Source organism: Rhineura floridana, chromosome 3 (assembly GCF_030035675.1).
Source record: "Rhineura floridana isolate rRhiFlo1 chromosome 3, rRhiFlo1.hap2, whole genome shotgun sequence".
Taxonomy (NCBI): Eukaryota; Metazoa; Chordata; class Lepidosauria; order Squamata; family Rhineuridae; genus Rhineura; species Rhineura floridana.
In genome coordinates this window covers 70,670,595-70,690,984 of record NC_084482.1, presented here as the reverse complement: position 1 = coordinate 70,690,984, position 20,390 = coordinate 70,670,595, and the positions used below count along the sequence as shown (strand labels likewise).

The window sequence follows — 20,390 nt, the reverse complement described above, 5'->3', positions numbered from 1 at the left end:
AAACCCATACAGTTCCATAACCATTATGCAAGCTCAGACAGGTATACCCGATTAAAAAAAGAGACAGGTTCCCTTTGGGCAATATGTTAATTGTAAAATGTTGTTGAGTACAAGCAGTGCGTGAGTCTCTAGAACAACATTAAATGTCTTGAAAATACACAGCCCCCCAAAAGTACTCATAGGCCACAGGAAGGTGGTGGCAGCATGAGCCCATCTGTGCCATTTCAGTAAGTCAAACTCTAGGGTAGGATTGTTGGACTGCAACTCCTATCATTCCTGATCACTATCCATGCTGGCTGGGGCTGATGGCAGTTATAGTCCAGCATCAGCAGGAGAGCCACAGGTCCCCCATCCCTACCCTAGCGTTTGACTGAAATGGCACAGGTGAGCTCATGCCATCACCTAGGGTTGCCAGGCTCAGGGCCTGAGACTGATCCTGTATCTTTAGGAGAAGAGAAAGTCAGCCAAGCGCAGGTGTTCTTGCAACCCTGTAATGGGAAAAACCACAAGGTGGAATTCTCCCTTCCCCCTGCACAACTTTTAAAGATACAGAAGACCTCTTGCAGGCCAGGCCTGGCAACCAAGAGGTCTATTGTATCTTTAAAAGTTGTGGAGGGGAGAGGGAGAATTCCACCTTGTGGTTTTTCTCATTGCAGTGTTGGAAGAACACCTGCACTTTGCTGACTTTCTCTTCTCCTAAAGATACAGGATCAGTCTCAGGCCAGGAACCTGGCATCCCTACCACCACCACCTAGCTATGGCCTATGGGTACCTTTTGGAGACTGTGGGGTTTTTTTTAAAAAAAACTTGATGATGTTGCCCTAGGGACTCACTACCTGTGACCAATAACCTTTTATAATTAACATGTTTCCAAAAGGGATCTATCTCTTTTGTGACTAATGCAAGTGGTTATTTTTAGTCTCGCTGGACCTGGCAGGCAGCCAAGCCATCCCTGCTTCAAAGGGTCAGGCATGAATCAAGGTAAATTGGCTTTTCACTCTGTAAAATGCCACCACAGATTCAAGGAACTCAGTCCAGGGGCTGTTGTGAATCCTGGATTGGCAGGAGGATGTCATTAAGATGAAAACCTGTAAGCGACAGAGAAGCAACGAGAGATGAAGTGGGGAGTATTGAGCCAGTGTGGCGTAGTGGTTAAGATGTTGGACTACAACCTGGGAGACCAGGGTTCGAATCCCCACATAGCCATGAAGCTCACTGGGTGACCTTGTGCCAGTCACTGCCTCTCAGCCTCATGAAAACTCCATAACCTTCGGGGTCATCCCCATTCCAGAATGCTACAGCTGTGAATTCTGAGCTACATACCTAGGTATGGATTCTGCATAGCTGAGGTTTCAAGAGGGTAGTTTGGTCATTACCACTGGCCAGGCAAGCCTGAGTGACAGCAGACCAGCTTCACTTTGACTCATGTGCACAGACCTCACAATCTGGGATAATCCACATATAACAATAGCCAATAATCCAATTTTGCAGAAAACATGGGCAGAGAGGGGTATCCTGTACCTTCACAGACCATCACACACAATAATGAATTTAAAACCTTTGGGATGCTTTAGGAAGAATTTGATCTTCCCCCTGCTGCTGCTTGGCAATTCTTACAATTCAAGCACAGCGCAGTAGCAAAATGTGGCCCAGATGCACTGAGTGCAGCAGACACACCAGATCTCTTGCAAACAGCACACACCTTCACCTTCTCAGGCAAAATTAGTATGTGCCTATACCCCTCAGTATATAACACACTAAGCCCTGATCTAGACCTAGTTAGGCATAAGTAAAGCAAAGAATTAGAAGCTCGTCTAACACCTGCATAATGGGAGAAAGCCTTACGCAGTATTAAGCTAGCCACCCATGATGTTAAACTGAGGTTAATCCAACAGAAAATACACCTCCAGGCCTGCTGTACACCAGCACACCTTCAGCACAAGGGCATTACACCCACAGATAACTGCTGGAGATGCAAACAGTCACCAGCAGATCTAACTCACCTACTATGGAATTGCCCAGTAATCAAATCTTTCTGGAAGGAAGTATAGGCTAGAATCCCTATTAAGAGGAGACACCAGTATAGCAATCAGATACTTACCTGCCACGTGGGGACTACCAAATGAACAGGATGGTTCCACCGAGCCACGCTTGACAGCAAAATGAATAGTCCTTCAGCACTGGAAAACGTGGACCACGCCAAGCATAGAAAACTTGATACAAGACCTTTTGCAACTAGCAGCCCATGAGGAAATTCTGTTCTATAAATTACATAAAAAATCAAACTTTCAAGGGATCTGAAGCACATTTTTGGATCTCTTCATGGAATAAAACCCACAGCCGGAAGAAGTGGGAGGCACAATGCAATGCATGGATTGAAACTTCTCCAATTCAGCTATTGTTAATCTGAAACCCCAGCAGAACACTGACATTTATCTTAACCCTTATCTAAACATGCAGATTGGAACACTGTATAACACACCATACAAATGAACATCAGAAATTAAAATGTTGTAACCCTGAAAAAAGGGGGAGCATGAGGGCAGAGAGTATGAGGAGATGGGGAGGAAATAAGGGATTGTACTGTTTGATGGCAATAACGTGAAAACTCTAATGAACAGTAGATTAAAAAAAGAAGGTAGTTTGGTGAAGAAGCCAGCTGGAGAATGGGATGAGCTGAGCCTTGGGGCTAATGGCTACATTTTGGGAAGGATTAACTTGTATATGCAGAATGAGGAGTAAGACTGGAGACAAAGTACCGTGGCAGTGATTTATTGCCTCTCCGAGCTAAACAAGAGCCCTTAATTGAAAAACATCAGAGGAGACAGCGTGTGCAGATCTGGGAGATGAAGTTCATGGCAATCCTGCCTTTTGGACAGCCCTATTGCCAGGTGGTTTTGATGAATTGCATAGCCCAAATATGTGAAGATGGACAGATCTAGGTGCAAATTGGAGGTCTAAATTGGACTGGTTATGCCTGAGAGTTTGCTGCTAGTGATAATGGACACTGCTTTGTTGGGAATGTTATCTTTATTCTTGCTTGCAGAATTACTGAGCTGGAAGGGATCTATTTGAATCATTTTGTTGAACCTTTGTTTTAAGGCAGTATACCCTGTCTTTGCTTAATTTTTGACTGATCTGTGTCTAGCTTTTCTGTGAAAGTTCTAGAGATTGGAAGTCCAGAAATCATGACCCAACGTATTCCATTATTCACTAATATTATAATTAGGAAGTTTTCCTTCACTGTTTTATTGAAATCCAGGACATTATGTAGGATCAAGATCACCCAAATATCTTGTTGGAGTGATCTGTGCGAGATGGAGGCAGAATTCAGTATTTTGAAGGGTTATGCACATCTGTACTCTTGCGGACTGTCATTTTAACCTGTGTGGGATCAGGGAGATAATGAACTGGCCCACCAGCCAGATCCAGTCCCCCCCCCCACTCTAGCCAAACCTTTCTGAATTAAAATAGATCTGGGGTAGGCAGTTGTAATGCTGACCTATATCTATTCTCCACATTTCTCTGTGTATATTGAACTCAAAAGTACACTGAAAAGTTTCTGCTTGGGTATGGAAATAATAATTTTACATAAAATATCCATTTTGATTTTCACATTCACATTTGGATTTTAATCTCGTCAGATTTGCTAATTGCATAATTGAATCTTGCATAATGGTTTTTGAATTCTTTGGGGAAATATTGTTATTTTGTTAATTGGTTAATTTGTAATCATGACTTGCCGCTTGGATATCAGGGTATACAGACCATATGGTCTGACAATATTAGTAGTTATTCATTTAAAGTTTTGAGTATGAATACAAACATTTTCAACTTCTATATTTATACAAACATATATACACAGTATTATGTGTTTGTACTGTAATTTATATTGTGGTTTTCTGTATACAATACACTCAAGATGGCTTTCAGGTAATTCAGTAAAAACCATATTGCACAATGTAAAATAACATCCAGCTCCCCAAAAACAGACACAACACACATACACCTGAAAATTAAAGTAAGAAATAACAGTTCTAAAAGTCTTGTTGGAACAATACTATATTTTGTGCCCACCTAAAAGTGGGCAGTGATAGAAACAGCCATATCTCCCTTGAGGAGGTTATTCCACAGTCTGGTTACCAAAACGGAGAAAGTGAGTCAGTGTGCTGTAACAGTTCAAATCCGCACTCAGGCCATGAAGCTCACAGGGTGACCTTGGGCCAGTCACTGTCTTCTCAGCCTTACCTACTTCACTGGTTGTTGTTGCTGCGCTGTGTGTAGTTGTGTTGCTTAATTTCGTTTAAAAGCAGCACCACAGCAGCAGAGAGTAACAGCAGATGTTGAAATGTGAGTGTGCCAGCGTGTGCGTGCGTTTTGCCTAAGAAAGCAGGCTTTTACCCTGCATCAGCATCACTGAGACTTGCGACTTAGTAAAATAAGAAAAGCTACTATATTTAGAGAAATACATAGTAGATAGAAAAGGCATACCTAGTTCTAACTAACTAGCTAAGTTGGAGGCATAACTCCCAGGTGTAGGAGTCAGCCCCATGCTCGGAGAGAGAGCAGAGACAAAGGGAGTCTCCTCTCTCCTGGTCAGCCGGAGAACAAAGGAATGGAAAGGGCGGAAGGAGGAGAGGCAGGTAAGCTTCCCTAAAGGCGTCACAGTCTAGCGACAGAAGGAAGTCAGTCAGGGCATCACTGGTAAAAAGGTAAACAAAGCCTATCCATCTGGAGGACCCTAGCCCTATCTTCCTTCTGGAGCTTAAACAAAAGAACAAAACAGGAGTTGCTCTTGCCCCACTTCCAACAGTTGTGAGGATAAAATTGGGAGAGGGGGAACCGTTTATGCCACCTTGAGCTACTTGGGCAAAAAGCAGGATATAAATGTAATAGTAATAGTAATTACATAATAGTTCTTGTGCATGCCTGCCATATTTGGGGCATTTATTTTTTATTTATTTATTTTATTTCATTTATATACCGCCCTAAGCCTAACGGCTCTCTGGGCGGTGTACATAAGAGATAAAAACAACACAATATATAACTACAATAAGCATAATAAAGTCAAAAACCAAAAACAAACAAATAACAACAAAAAGTAAACAGCATCATAATACAACACTAAAAGTACAGTTAAAATACACTTTAAAAACAGATTAAAATACACTTTAAAATGCCTGGGAGAATAAAAAGGTTTTCACCTGACGCCGAAAAGATAGCAGCGTCGGCGCCAGGCGCACCTCATCGAGAAGACTGTTCCACAATTCGGGGGCCACCACCGAAAAGGCCCTAGATCTAGTCACCACCCTCTAAGCTTCTCGATGAGATGGCACTCGGAGGAGGGCCTTAGATGTTGAGCGCAGTGGACGGGTAGGTTCATATTGGGAGAGGCGTTCCACCAGGTATTGCGGTCCCATGCCGTGTAAGGCTTTATAGGTCAAAACCAGCACTTTGAATCTAGCCCGGAAACAAATAGGGAGCCAGTGCAGACAAGCCAGAACAGGTGTTATACGAGCGGACCTTCTGGTCCGTGTCAACAGTCTGGCCGCTGCATTCTGGACTAGCTGTAGTTTCCGAATTATCTTCAAGGGCAGCCCAACATTGAGCGCATTGCAGTAGTCCAATCTAGAAGTTACCAGAGCATGAACAACAGAGGTGAGGTCATCACCGTCCAGATAGGAACGTAGCTGGGCTACCAAACGAAGATGGTAGAAAGCATTCCGTGCCACCGAGGCCACCTGGGCCTCCAGTGACAAGGAAGGATCGAAAAGAACTCCCAAGCTACGAACCTGTTCCTTCAAGGGGAGTGTAACCCCATCGAGAACAGGATGAACATCCACCATCTGGGCAGGGGAAGCACTCACCAACATCGTCTCAGTCTTGTCTGGATTGAGCTTCAGTTTGTTCGCTCTCATCCAGTCCATTATCGCGGCCAGGCAACGGTTTAGTATGTTAACAGCCTCACCTGAAGAGGATGAAAAGGAGAAATAGAGTTGCGTGTCATCAGCATACTGATGACAACGCACCCCAAAACTCCTGATGACTGCACCCAGCGGCTTCATGTAGATGTTAAAGAGCATGGGGGACAGTACCGATCCCTGTGGGACTCCACAATGGAGAGTCCAGGGTGTCGAGTAATGTTCCCCAAGCACTACCCTCTGGTGACGACCCACCAAGTAGGAGCGGAGCCACTGCCAGGCAGTACCCCCAACTCCCAACTCCATGAGTCTTCCCAGAAGGATACCATGGTCGATGGTATCAAAAGCAGCTGAGAGATCAAGGAGAATCAACAGGGTCACACTCCCCCTGTCCCTCTCCCGACAAAGGTCATCATACAGGGCGACCAAGGCTGTTTCGGTACCAAAACCGGGCCTAAAACCGGATTGAAATGGATCAAGATAATCAGTGTCATCCAAGAGCCCCTGGAGCTGGCCGGCAACCACCCGCTCCAGCACCTTGCCCAGGAACGGAACATTCGCCACAGGTCTATAGTTGTTCAAATTATCTGGGTCCCAGGAGGCTTTCTTCAGGAGTGGTCTCACCACTTTTAGGCAGTCAGGGACCACTCCCTCTCTCAAAGAGGCATTTATCACCTCCTTGGCCCAGACAGCGGTTCCGGTCCTGCCAGCTTTCACCAGCCAAGAGGGGCAAGGGTCCAGCACAGACGTGGTCGCCCACACCATTCCAAGGATCTTGTCAACATCCTCAAGCTGCACAGACTGAAATTCATCCAAGAAATAAGGACAAGACCGTGCTCTGGATGCTTCATTAGGTCCAACTGCTATAATAGTGGAGTCTAAGTCCCGGCGAATGCATGCGATCTTATCTTGGAAGTGCCCAGCAAACTCGTCACAATGGGCTACAGAGGAGTCTATAATGTCCCGAGGGCCAGAGTGTAAAAGCCCTCGTACAATTTTAAAAAGCTCCGTTGGGCGGGAAAGTGATGACTTAATGGTGGCAGCAAAATAGCTCTTTTTTGCTGCCCTCACCGCTACTATGTATCGCTTAGAACAGGCACTTACCAAGGCATAATTGCATTCATCGGGAGTTCGCCTCCATCTGCACTCAAGCCTCCTCCTCTCTTGCTTCATCGCTCTCAGCTCCAAGGTATACCATGGAGCTGTATGAGCTCTACATAGGAGGGGGCGCATGGGAGCGATCGTATCAACCGCCCAGGTCATCTCTGTATTCCACAGTTCGACCAGGGCCTCGACAGGAGCACCAGTCTTCTCAGTCGGAAAATCCCCCAGAGCCCTTTGGAACCTTCCGGATCCATTAGTCTCCAAGGGTGGACCATTTTAATAGGTCCCCCACCCTTGCAGAGGGAAAGGGACGCTGTGAGCTTAAACTTCAGCAGGCGATGATCTGTCCATGACAACAGAATAGATGAAAAACCGCCAACCTCCAGATCACCATCCCCATGTCCAGTGGCGAAGATCAAATCAAGGGTATGTCCCGACACATGCGTCGGGCCAGTAACAAATTGAGACAGCCCCATGGTTGTCATGGAGGCCATGAAGTCCTGAGCTGCCCCAGATAAAGCAGTCTCGGCATGGACGTTGAAGTCCCCCAGTACCAATAGTCTAGGGGACCGCAACAATACCTCTGAGACTACTTCTGTCAGCTCAGTTAGGGAATTTGTTGAGCAGCAGGGCAGGCGGTACACCAACAGAATTCCCAGTCTGTCTCTCTGGCCCAGCACAAGGTGGAGACACTCCAGGCTAGTCGTCACCTGGACAGGGTGCCTGGTGAGTGAGAAAGAACTCCTATAGATCACAGCAACCCCACCTCCCCGTCCTTCAGTTCTACCATGATGCTGAACCATATACCCAGGTGGGCAGAGCTGGGAAAGAGCAACTCCTCCCTGATCTCCCACCCAGGTCTCGGTTATACACGCCAGGTCGGCAGCCTCCTCCACAATTAAATCATGGACAAGGGAGATCTTATGATGTACCGACCTGGCGTTCAACAACAGCACATGGAGATCCGAAGGCCGACTGATAGAACAACCAGCAATCCCGGGGATGTGAGGAGAACCTTAACAAGTCACAGACACTATTTGTCTGGGGCGAGTTCCCCTTACCTGGCACGTTCTCCTCACAACACCATACCTCCCATTACCCGTCACTACGCTAATTGGGGGCCCCAAAAGTCTCCCCGGTTGATGTATAATACTCTCTCCCAGGCACATATTAAATAAAAAAGAAATCACATATACATACACACCTGGTTTCATTCTCACCACATAAGACACTTTTACACCAGTATGCACAACAATTCACAAAGACACACATACACACACTTCATCAATCACCCAATACAATAAACATTCACACACTACAACCAAACAGAATTAATTAACTACAAACTTCCAAATAAAAACTATCATATACCACAATAACAATCATTCATACAAACACAATACACATTCAATCTTATTAGTTACATCCAGTTGGCATATAGAGAAGGGCCTTCTTAGTGGAAGGAAGGTCTCAGACAGGGTCACGGGGAAAGAAGCAATTCTTGAAGGGATCTGGCCTCAAATATCCGACTGAGAGTTTTCTCACCTGAACTTTGCTTTGAGCAGATTTAGCCAGTCATAGTAAGGTTGTTTGTGCAGCCTAAAAATACCTGGGTGGCTTAACCATTAGCCTTATCAGCTCCCTGCATAGCCTTTTTCCTTTCCACAGCACGTGGGAATTGTGTTGCCACAGTGTTATTCCATGTGCATAGGGTATTTATTTATTATTTGATTTATATCCCTCCCATCTTCCCAGCAGGAGCCGGAATGTAGGTGAATTCCACAATTTTATGGGGCAAGGCCAAGTGCCTGGGTTTTTCTTACGCTATCAAGATTCTCCCCCCCAGTGAGGTGCTCAGTCAACCTCATCCCTATGGTTACAGTCCTGACACAATGCCACGCCCACTTGTGTCATCACTATGAGACAAGCAGCTGCCATGTGGATATTATGTGAGCGTTTGGGAAGAGTGTCCTTATGTGCACTTGATCAGAATCCTCCCATCATTGCCTTCCTGGTGTTAGGTCCAAACCTCTGCGCAGAGCTCAATCATCATTTTCTTTTTCATGCCCTTTAACACCGGCAACTTTTTCTCCTCCCACAATTTACACATTACTCCCAAAGGGCCGTCCTCCACCGGAACGCTCCCTTTTTGCCCCATAGCATCTGGCAAAGGTTTCTTAACTGCTGCTTTACCCACGTGCTGTCAACCGATTTGCCTCCCCTGACAACCGAGAGAATATCTCTTGTGGCGCCTGTTGTCAAGAGGGGAGAAACACACCAGCAGCACGCGGTTCGCACAGGAGATCCCGGACGAGCCCCCAATTGTTAGGTCCAAACCTAACACGCAAGCTGTCACTGTCTACTCAGCCCACATACACCCGGGAAGGTGCGGAGTTGAGAGCAAAAACCTATTGCTAGAGGCCAGGAAATAATACACGATATTACCTTTGCAAAGGGGTCCCAAGACCTGCGAGCGAATTGCCTTTCAGAAGTGGGAACCCCGTTTATTGATACACACAAGATTTATATAGTTTCCCCAATGGTTACAAAATGGGGAGCAGACGTCATAAAGAATAGAAAAACGTTGCTAGACAAAGTAACATCTTAGATATGGAAAAAGGGGTGCTTAGGATAACAAAACCAGGAACATCTTGCCTTCTTGCAGACATAGGCTTGCATAGTTTATACGGCCTTGAGATAAGCACTCAGAGTCAGAGGAACAAAGGATAGATAGGAGCAGGGGAGGTTCGGTTACAAGTGGGATCATTAAACTAAGAATACACTCAGGTTACAGTTTCTACATTTGTAAGAGTATGCGTGTCAAGGTCTACAACCATGTAAATGAAGCACCGGCATTCTTTTGTGATACAGGTGGTAACATTATACAAGACATTGAGTATAAGATATGCACAAGGAAATGGGAGGGGAGAACATTTCCAGTTCAATCAGGCTTTTATTCCCTTAGCCGCTGGAATGTTTGGGGTCAGGTCATCGGGAAATAAACCGATATCTACTTTATATCAAGTCAGTAATATTTCCATACCCAACAGTAGAGGGGGGACTGAAACAGTTAGAGGTGGCACAAAAGTGGTTGTGGCTAGCGCCAATGTAGGTAATGCTAGAGGCAAAAGAGTGGCTTGTCTTGCAATCTGATCAGCCAAGGCATTTCCCAAAGTCACTGGATCTTGTTCCTTAGTATGTGCTTTACAATGCACTACAGCTATTTCCAGGGGTTCGAGAATAGCATGTAACAACTTCTGCACCAGCTGTAAATGTTGAATCGGTTTTTCCCCCGCTGTAGTAAAGCCTCTATATTGCCATAGGTGTATATGACAATGAATAACCCCGAAAGCATACCTGCTGTCTGTGTAAATCGTCACCTTTTTTCCCGAAGCAAGCTGGCTAGCCCGCACAAGGGCATATATCTCTGCTGCCTGTGCACCCCACTTCCCAGGCAATGCAGCCACCTCCAAGGTCTCCCATTGGGTCATTATTGCAAAGTCCGTATACCTTACCCCATCTTGGTAGTAAGAGCTGCCATCGGTAAACAGAATGAGTTCTGAGTCAGGCAATGGTTCATCAGAAAGATCCGGTCTGATCTGCAATGTCGACTGCAGAACTTGCACGCAATCATGATCAGGAAGTGGGGTGGGTAAGTCGGGCAGGAGCGTGGCGGGATTCAGTGGGCCACAGCGCTCGAAACGCAAATTTGGATCCTCCAAGAGTTCTGCTTCCAGCTGTTGTTGTCTCTGGGCAGAGAAGACTTGCGTGGTGCCCTTGCGTAACAATGCCGAGAGAGCATGTGAAGTCCAAACGGTCGTAAAATGTCCAAGTGTGAGTCCCTTTACTTTAGTCAAAAGCAAGGCTGCTGCCGTTAACATGCACGTGCAAGTAGGCGTACCTCGCGCAACATTGTCAATCTGCTGTGAATAAAAGGCTACCGGGAAATGGCTAGGGCCATACAATTGAGTCAAAACTCCACTTGCAACCCCCGCCCTCTCATGTATAAACAGATGGAAGGGTTTGTTGTAATTCGGGGGCTTCAGAGACATTGATGTAGCTACGCTTTGTTTAAGCAACTGGAAAGCCCTTTCAGTGTCCCGGTCTCATTTTATATGATCTGGTGCCTTGTTTGCAGTTAACACATGGAGTGGTTTGCTCAACTCACCACAGGAGGGCAGCCAAGGTCTGCAAAACCCAATAAGCCCCAGAAAGCCTCTGAGCTGGCGCTTCGTCTGCGGAAGCGGACAATTCTGTATTGTGGCTACTTGCCCTGGGTCCATTTGTCATCCATCCGGAGTTAGAATAAAGCCCAGATACTTAACTCTTTGTGACAACCACTGTATTTTCTTTGGGTCAATTTTATGGCCCCTTGAGTGTAAATAAAGCAGAAAGTTCTTACCGTCGTGTCGCAACCCTTCTTGTTGTTCATTTGCCATCAAAATATCATCCACGTACAAAACAAGAGTCGAACCCTGTTCCGGAACAAACCCCTCGAAATCCTCTCGTAGGCACTGACTGAATATTCCGGGTGAATCACAGTAGCTCTGTGGAATTCAGGTCCGGACGAAAGATTTTTGGTCCCATTCGAAACCGAAAAGAAACTGAGAGTCTGGGTGCAAAGGAATACTAAAAAAAGCATTTTTCAAATCAATGACAGTAAACCATTTGGCATTCCATGGTATCTGGCTGATGAAAGTCACTGGGTCAGGTACAATTGTATGCAAGGGAACCACATACCTGTTCACAGCCCTCAAGTCTTGGCAAAATCTCCACCTAATCGGATCCCCTGGTTTCTTTGGGGGTTTCTTTATTGGTAGGATAGGCGTATTGCATGGAGTCCTTTGAGGCCGGATAATGCCCTTCTTTATAAAACCTTCTATTATGGGTCTTATGCCTTCTCTTGCTTCCAACGATAATGGGTACTGTGCAACTCGTGGCGGGGGAAGAAAAGGTTTTACTTGTATCCTTACCGGATGTGCTGACCGAAGTAATCCTACGTCGGTTTCCTCCGTACCCCAAAGTTCCACTGGCAGTCCAGCCGGATCTTCCAGTAACTGGTATCCTTTAACTTGTTCCCTTGCTTGACTATCGGATGATCCTAACATACTCATTAGCAACACCACTCCCTCAGGAGTGCAGGTTAAAGTGGCCTCAAGTTTACATAACATATCACGCCCCATCAAGGGAATGGGGCAAGAAGCAGAATACAAAAAGACATGGATAAAAGTTCTGTTTTTGTAAGTAACAGTCAGGGGAGAGGTAAGGCACATTGAAGTAGGATTTCCACCCACTCCCATGGTTAACTTCACATCCTTACTCAGCCATTCCGGCAACACAATATTAACCAGGGAGTAGGTGGCTCCTGTATCAATCAAGAAAGACATATCGATACCCTGTATATTAAGGGAAAGCCGCGGTTCCGAGGTAGGGGAAGACAAAGAAAGAAAAAGGCCAACTAAAGACATAAGATTCATTAATCCCGAAACATGTGCCTTGCCATCCTCCACGCTTAGTCATTGGGAGGCAGGTGGCTGGCGATTGTACTGCGCCCACACAGCTGGCATTTGCTGCTGTGCCGCCTGCTGCTGCACTGGAGGTGGCGGAGGAGGAAAATCCGCAGGCGCACCTGAAAAATCTGAATATGAAGTATTAGAATATTGTTGAGATTGATCGGAATTTCCCGATCTCCACGGGCAATCCCGTTTAAAATGAGTAAAATCTCCACATTGATAACAAGCCCTTTCACCTTGCCAGGACTGGCGCGACTGTCCCCTTACTCTTTGATCTCCTGCCCGAGGCCCCCTCGGGAATCCTCTCCCTCTGCCTCGGAAACCTCTACCCGGCGGCTGGCCTCGAATTGCCAGTGCCAACATCTGAAAATCCTCTTTCTCCTTTTTCTTACTCCGCTCTTTCTCCTTATCCCAGATGAAATCCGCTACCTCTAAGATCACTGTCACTGCTTCCCCCCCCCTATCCTGGCCGGTAGTTTAAAAAATAGTCACGAACAGGCGGTTGCGCCTGATGGACAAACGAAGAGATCAAGGTAGGATGATCTTGTACTTTTTCCGGATCCAAATTAGTGAAGCTACGCGCTCCCTCCAACAGGCGCATCCAAAATTGCCTTGGGGATTCGCTAGCTTCTTGCTTAATGGCCATGAATTTTGCTTGGTTGGGGGGCTTCTGTGACATTTGTCTCAGATATCCCAAAATCCTCTCCCTATCGGCCTGCAACTGAGTGCGGCGGGGCTGTGTCCAGTCCCCCGCACTCCAAGCTGCTGCCGCTTGTGCTCTGGTCGCCCAGGCTGTTCATGCCAAAGATTCGGTCGCCCATGCAGCCTCCAATGCCCACAATCTACTACGCTCTTCTCCAGTTAAAACTCTCCTAAGCAGATACTCCACATCCCCGTACGTGGGATTGTGGCTTTCGAACAATCTGCTTAACAAGTCCCTTATTCTTCTCGGTTGTTCTCCAAAAGTTCCAGCTAGCTTGCTCCATTCCTTGAGATCCCATTCAAGCCAAGTCTTGTGTTCGACCACCTCCGTATGCTGGACCTGTCCGGCAGTATCCAGATATGGTTGGTCGCGCACAATCAAAGGCGACTCCGTGGTTAGGAGCAGATCTAATTCCCGTTCCTTCTCCTTCCTTTTTCTTTCTTCCTCTTCTTTTTGCTTGCGCGTGACCATTCCCCCTGAGGCCCCCTCCTCCTCCTTTTCCTTCTTTCCTGGCTCATCATCTGAGTCCTCTATCTGATTCATCATCAGCAAAATAACTGGGAGGGGGGTCCTCACTGGTCAAAGATCTTACTGCCATAACTGTAAACCCTTTCCATTTCTGCACTCCGGTTTGCCACAGGAGCCAGAAATCTATTTGATCTGGGTGGTTTACCTCAATCCGCCTCCTAACTCCCTGTAACGGAGCGGCTTCAAAGGAACCACCTCTCGGCCACCTTTCACCCGGGGCCGAAACTGCAGTTGTCCGCAACCACACCTCTGCGCAGAGCTCAATCATCATTTTCTTTTTCATGCCCTTTAACACCGGCAACTTTTTCTCCTCCCACAATTTACACATTACTCCCAAAGGGCCGTCCTCCACCGGAACGCTCCCTTTTTGCCCCATAGCATCTGGCAAAGGTTTCTTAACTGCTGCTTTACCCACGTGCTGTCAACCGATTTGCCTCCCCTGACAACCGAGAGAATATCTCTTGTGGCGCCTGTTGCCAAGAGGGGAGAAACACACCAGCAGCACGCGGTTCGCACAGGAGATCCCGGACGAGCCCCCAATTGTTAGGTCCAAACCCAACACGCAAGCTGTCACTGTCTACTCAGCCCACATACACCCGGGAAGGTGCGGAGTTGAGAGCAAAAACCTATTGCTAGAGGCCAGGAAATAATACACGATATTACCTTTGCAAAGGGGTCCCAAGACCTGCGAGCGAATTGCCTTTCAGAAGTGGGAACCCCGTTTATTGATACACACAAGATTTATATAGTTTCCCCAATGGTTACAAAATGGGGAGCAGACGTCATAAAGAATAGAAAAACGTTGCTAGACAAAGTAACATCTTAGATATGGAAAAAGGGGTGCTTAGGATAACAAAACCAGGAACATCTTGCCTTCTTGCAGACATAGGCTTGCATAGTTTATACGGCCTTGAGATAAGCACTCAGAGTCAGAGGAACAAAGGATAGATAGGAGCAGGGGAGGTTCGGTTACAAGTGGGATCATTAAACTAAGAATACACTCAGGTTACAGTTTCTACATTTGTAAGAGTATGTGTGTCAAGGTCTACAACCATGTAAATGAAGCACCGGCATTCTTTTGTGATACAGGTGGTAACATTATACAAGACATTGAGTATAAGATATGCACAAGGAAATGGGAGGGGAGAACATTTCCAGTTCAATCAGGCTTTTATTCCCTTAGCCGCTGGAATGTTTGGGGTCAGTTCATCGGGAAATAAACTGATACCTACTTTATATCAAGTCAGTAATATTTCCATACCCAACACTGGTAATGAATGAACTTAGTTCCAAAGATCTGTGCAGGCCAAAAATGTCTTGAAAGCCCCACAACCTTTGTGTTTAAGCCATTCCCTGAAGCAGATGCCCAGTCGAGGAGAGGCTGCTTGGGGATTTACCCACTTGTATTTTTCTTTCCTTTCTCCAGGTTGTCCCCACAGTCTCCCATCATCTCCCAACTCTTCTGAGACAGAAGGCCAGTGCTTGGCTCACAACGGGGCCGTTTCATCAGAGTTCTTGCACCATGGTGGAGGTGGCAGAATCCTGCTCCTTGTCTGTAATGTGGCTGGGGCAGGGCAACAGGCTGTGAGGTAAGTCCTGCCGGACAGAAGAGCTCTTACTAGAACTGGAAGAGGTAAAGGCCATGGCTCAGTGGTACAGCTGGTTCCCAGGTTCAGCTTCCAGCATCTCCAGGTAGGGCTACGAGAGACTCCCTGTCTAAAAGCCCGGAGAGCCTCTGCCAGTTGTTGTGGACAATACTCAGCTAGATGGATCCATATTTTGACTCCGTTTAAGGCAACTTCCTATGTTTTTGTGCCTTTCCAGAAATGATCAGTTGACCTGTTACCTCTCCCCTATTACTCTCAGGCTGGTAGAGTACAACATTGAGACCTACTTGAAGGCATCTGTAGAGAGAAGGTACTTCAAGCTGAGATTTAGTTACTTGCTTTGTCTTCTAGATCCCAGTCTGCTAATCAGCAACTCTGAAAAAGCGGGAAGCAATCAGATAAGCAGCAGCTGGGCTTGTTAAGAGCAGTTTCCTTTGTGTCATTTGGCACAACATCTGGGCTCTGTAACATTAATGTTAAAGTCTGATAAAGCAAACGTAGTAGCAAGTTAATTGTCTTCACTTGATGATGAAGAGGCTCGGAATGGTAGTGCTGTCGCTTCTGCCAAACCAGGCTGTGCAGCTGGTCTAGAGCAGCAACCACCGAGCATCCTGAGCCAGCACTGTTGCTCTGCTTTGGACCATTTGGCCTGCAGCAATGTTCTGCCCAGTGTGTGTCTCTATCCTTCCAAAGTCCATTTGTTCTTATGCTGGAGATTGGCGGGGGGCGGGAGCTGCACTCAGTTTACCAGCAGGTAATGGCTGCAAGGAACTTACGGGAGGGCAATTGGATGCAAAAGCACTGTAGGCAGGTAATGAATCTGCATTGTACATCCCAAATGTCATTAAGTAACGCTCTGCATGCTTGCAGTGGCTAATAAACCGTCATCGGCTGGGAAACAGCTTGTATCATGCTGAGCTTTATGGAGGGCAATTTATCTAGCAATATTTTCATGCAACGTAGGCAGGCCTAACCCCCCTCCTTCTCTTTCCTCTCCCCTCGCAATTCCAAATGTCTTTTCAGGGACAAGAACTATGTGGCCTGTTTCCTAGAACTCATGTCTACTCTCATTAAACCCAACTTCTTTGCCAAACAGCACAAGGAGGCTGTAGAACTGAGGAAATGGGGTAGCTGTGTCTTGATAGTAGCCAGAACCAGAAGGGAGGGAGTAGGGTAACCATGTCTCCTATTTTTCAGAGAACAGTCCTCTGTTTGAGGGTGTCTTCTGTTTGAAGGGCTCTCTGGTCTAAGTGGTTTACAGATAAAGAACAGACAGCAGGGGTCTTGAAGTTGCCTCCTCAAGAGGTAGAATCTGGATAGCAGACTGAGCAGGCATCCAGGTCACTTGGTCACAGTCACTCTTTCCCAATATTTATTTATTTATTTAAAATATTTCTATCCCGCCCTTCTACCCTACAATAGGGCACTCAGGGCGGCTACAATAAAATCGCACACATATATAATAAAATACACAATAAAACATTAAAAATTAGAGTAAATTAAAATGTATAAAATACTATTAAAATACATAAAATGCATTATGCACATACATACATAAAATGCGTTATGCATACACATACAAACATAAAACATGTATATATGTGCATACACATATAAGAAGGTAAGAATTAAAGGAACTTAAAAGATAAAAATAAAAGATAAAAAACTTAAACAGTGTCAGACTGACCCGTCAGTCCCAACCAAAGGCTCTCCGGAACAAAATAGTTTTTACAAGTTTCCGGAAGACCATCAGGGAGGGAGCAGAGCAGGCTTCTTGGGGCAGGGAATTCCAAAGTCTGGGAGCCACAATTGAAAAGGCTCTCTCCCGCGTGCCTGACAATCTAACTTCTTTCATTCCAGGCACGCAGAGGAGACAAGAGGCAGGTGATCTTAAATCTAGGCTAGGAACATATGGAAGTAAGCGGTCTCTTAAGTACACTGGTCCAAGGCCATTTAGGGCTTCAAAGGTCAAAACCAGCACTTTGAATTGGGCTCGGAAACAAATTGGTAGCCAGTGGAGTCGATAAAGCACAGGGGTGATATGCTCCCTGTGCCATGCTCCAGTTAACATTCTGGCTGCTGCATTTTGGACCAACTGTAGTTTCCGAATCGTTTTCAAAGGCAGCCCCACATAGAGTGCGTTACAATAACTGAGCCTCGAAATCACCAATGCATGTGTCACTATGGCCAAGTCAGCTGCTTCCAGGAATGAATGCAGCTGGTAGACCATTTTGAGATGGCCAAAAGCACCCCTGGCTACCGCAGCCACCTGATATTCAAGCAGCAGGGCAGGATCCAGGAGGACTCACATACTGCAGACCTGCTCTTTCAAGGGGAGTGCAACCCCATCCAATATGTTGAGATTTATTGCATTTCTATTTAAATTATAGTAATTATTTCTAAATTTGAATTTAGAAGTACAAATGAGCTAATGCAAATTTTAATGCAAACCTCTCTTGTTCTCTTTGTCGGCATTGTGGGACTAGCCACCCTAAAATGGGTGGGTCTCCAGTGAAGCAAGTGGCTTGTTGGCTTGTTTTTGAAGGAAGAAAGGTTTATTGGCTTCTCTTCTGATAATTTTCATTAATTCTCTTTGTAGCTCTTACTAGACACAAATCTTCGGAGTTACACAAGGACTCCAAAGGAGCCTGGAGTTCCAATCTGTTAGTCTAGCTGGGGGTTATCATAGAATAGTAGAGTTGGAAGGGGCCTATAAGGCCATCAAGTCCAACCCCCTGCTCAATGCAGGAATCCAAATCAAAGCATTCCTGACAGATGGCTGTCCAGCTGCCTCTTGAATGCCTCCAGTGTCAGAGAGCCCATTGCCTCTCTAGGCAATTCGTTCCATTGTCGTATGGCTCTAACAGTTAGGAAGTTTTTCAGATGTCCAGTCGAAATCTGGCTTCCTGCAACTTGAGCCCATTATTCCGTGTCCTGCACTCTGGGATGATCAAGAAGAGATCCTGGCCCTCCTCTGTGTGACAACCTTTCCTGTACTTGAAGAGTGCTATCATACCTCCCCTCAGTCTTCTCTTCTCCAAGCTAAACATGCCCAGTTCTTTCAGTCTCTCCTCATAGGGCTTTGTTTCTAGTACCCTGATCATCCTTGTTGCCCTCCTCTGAACCTGTTCCAGTTTGTCTGCATCCTTCTTGAAGTGCGGAGACCAGAACTGGACGCAGTGTTCAAGATGAGGCCTAACCAGTGCTATGGGGAACTAATACTTCATGCAATTTGGAAACTATACTTCTGTTAATGCAGCCTTATATAGCATTTGCCTTTTTTGCAGCCACATAACACTGTTGATTCATATTCAGCTTGTGATTAACGACAATTCCAAGATCCTTCTCACACGTCTATGGCTGAGCCAAGTATCCCCCATTGTATAACTGGTTTCTTTTTCCTAAGTGTAGAACTTTGCATTTATCCCTGTTGAATTTCATTCTGTTGTTTTCAGCCCAATGCTCCAGCCTATCAAGGTCCCTTTGAATTTTGTTTCTGTCTCCACAGTATTAGCTATGCCCCCCAATTTTGTATCATCTGCAAATTTGATAAGCAGGCTCTGTACCTCCTCATCCAAGTCATTAATAAAAATGTTGAAGAGCACTGGGCCCAGGACCGAGCCCTGTGGTACCCCTCTCGTTACTTCCACCCAGTTTGAGAAGGAACCATTGATAAGCACTTGTGAGTACGATTCTGGAGCCAGCTGTGGATCCACCTGATAGTTGTCCCATCCAGCCCACATTTAGCTAGCCTGCTAATCAGAATATCCTGGGGCACTTTGTCAAAAGCTTTGCTGAAGTTGAGGTATATTATGTCCACAGCATTCCCACCGTCTACAAGGGAGGATATCCGATCAAAAAATGAGATAAGATTAGTTTGGCAGGATTTGTTCTTCATAAATCCATGTTGGCTCCTAGTAATCACTGCATTGTTTTCAAGGTGCTTACAGATTGACTGCTTTATGATCTGGTCTAGAGTTTTCCCAGGGATTGATGTTAGGCTGACTGATCTGTAGTTCCCCGGTTCCTCCTTTTTGCCCTTTTTGAAGATAGGGACAACATTAGCTCTCCTCCAGTCATCCAGCACTTCAGCAGTCCTCCACGATTTTGAATAGACAGCGGTTCTGAGAGTTCTTCAGCCAGTTCCTTCAATACTCTAGGATGCAGTTTATCGGCTCCCTGCTGCTTTGAATTCATTCATAGTGATTAGCTATTCCTTGACTGTTTGTCTGTCAAGCCCAAGCTCCAATCCTGCCCCTTCTACTTCATGTTTCCTGGGAGGGTCATAGACCCTTTTTTGGGAGAAGACTGAGCCAAAGTAGGAATTGAGCACTTCTGCCTTTTCTTTGTCATGTTATCATTTTGCCATCCTCATTGAGTAGCTGTGCCACTGTTTCTTTTCTCTGTCTTTTACTATGAACATATCGGAAGAAAGCTTTTTTGTTGCTTATTAGCATCCCTCGCTAACCTCAGCTCATTCTCAGCTTTAGTCTTCCTGACACCATCCCTACAATTCCATGATACCTGCCTGTACTCTTCCTTTGTGGCCTGGCCTTCTTTCCACCTCCTGTATGTGTCCTTTTTTGTTTTCAGGTCATTTCTAAGCTTTTTGTGAAGCCACATTGGCTTCTTCTGCTGTTTCCCCCCTTTTTTCCTTGTTGGAATTGCTTGCCATTGTGCTTTTAGAATTTCCTTTTTTTTTTACCCAGAAGTAAAATATTTTGCCAAAGAAAGCCAGCCTCCACAGTGGACGGCTTGCCTATCCCAAATCTTTCATGCATACTATTGGGCCAGGCTAGGTTTTCCCTTAAATAATTATATTGACTTTGGTGGAAATAAGGTTTAGCTTTCCATTTAGTCAATTTGCATAGTCCCAAAGCATATCTGCCCGTAACCTAAATTTGTTAAGCTCCTTCCCTCCTTCCCACCCATTGCATGCTAGACTGTGGAGTACAAGATTTGATTGCTCCTGATTGGAATGATTAATCAGAGGAAATTCCAGAGCATATCTTCA

The 20,390-nt window shown here is 45.8% G+C and overlaps 1 protein-coding gene across 4 annotated transcripts in view; it reads left to right on the top strand.

The window, feature by feature from the left end:
* USP43 (ubiquitin specific peptidase 43) overlaps nucleotides 1–20,390 on the top strand; it is a 146,607-nt gene that overhangs the window by 89,955 nt on the left and 36,262 nt on the right. For all 4 annotated transcript variants that reach the window (XM_061616494.1, XM_061616493.1, XM_061616496.1 and 1 more), the window contains one exon: nucleotides 15,196–15,358. In XM_061616494.1, the coding sequence (XP_061472478.1) occupies nucleotides 15,196–15,358 (163 nt within the window). The remainder of the gene's footprint in view (nucleotides 1–15,195; nucleotides 15,359–20,390) is intronic.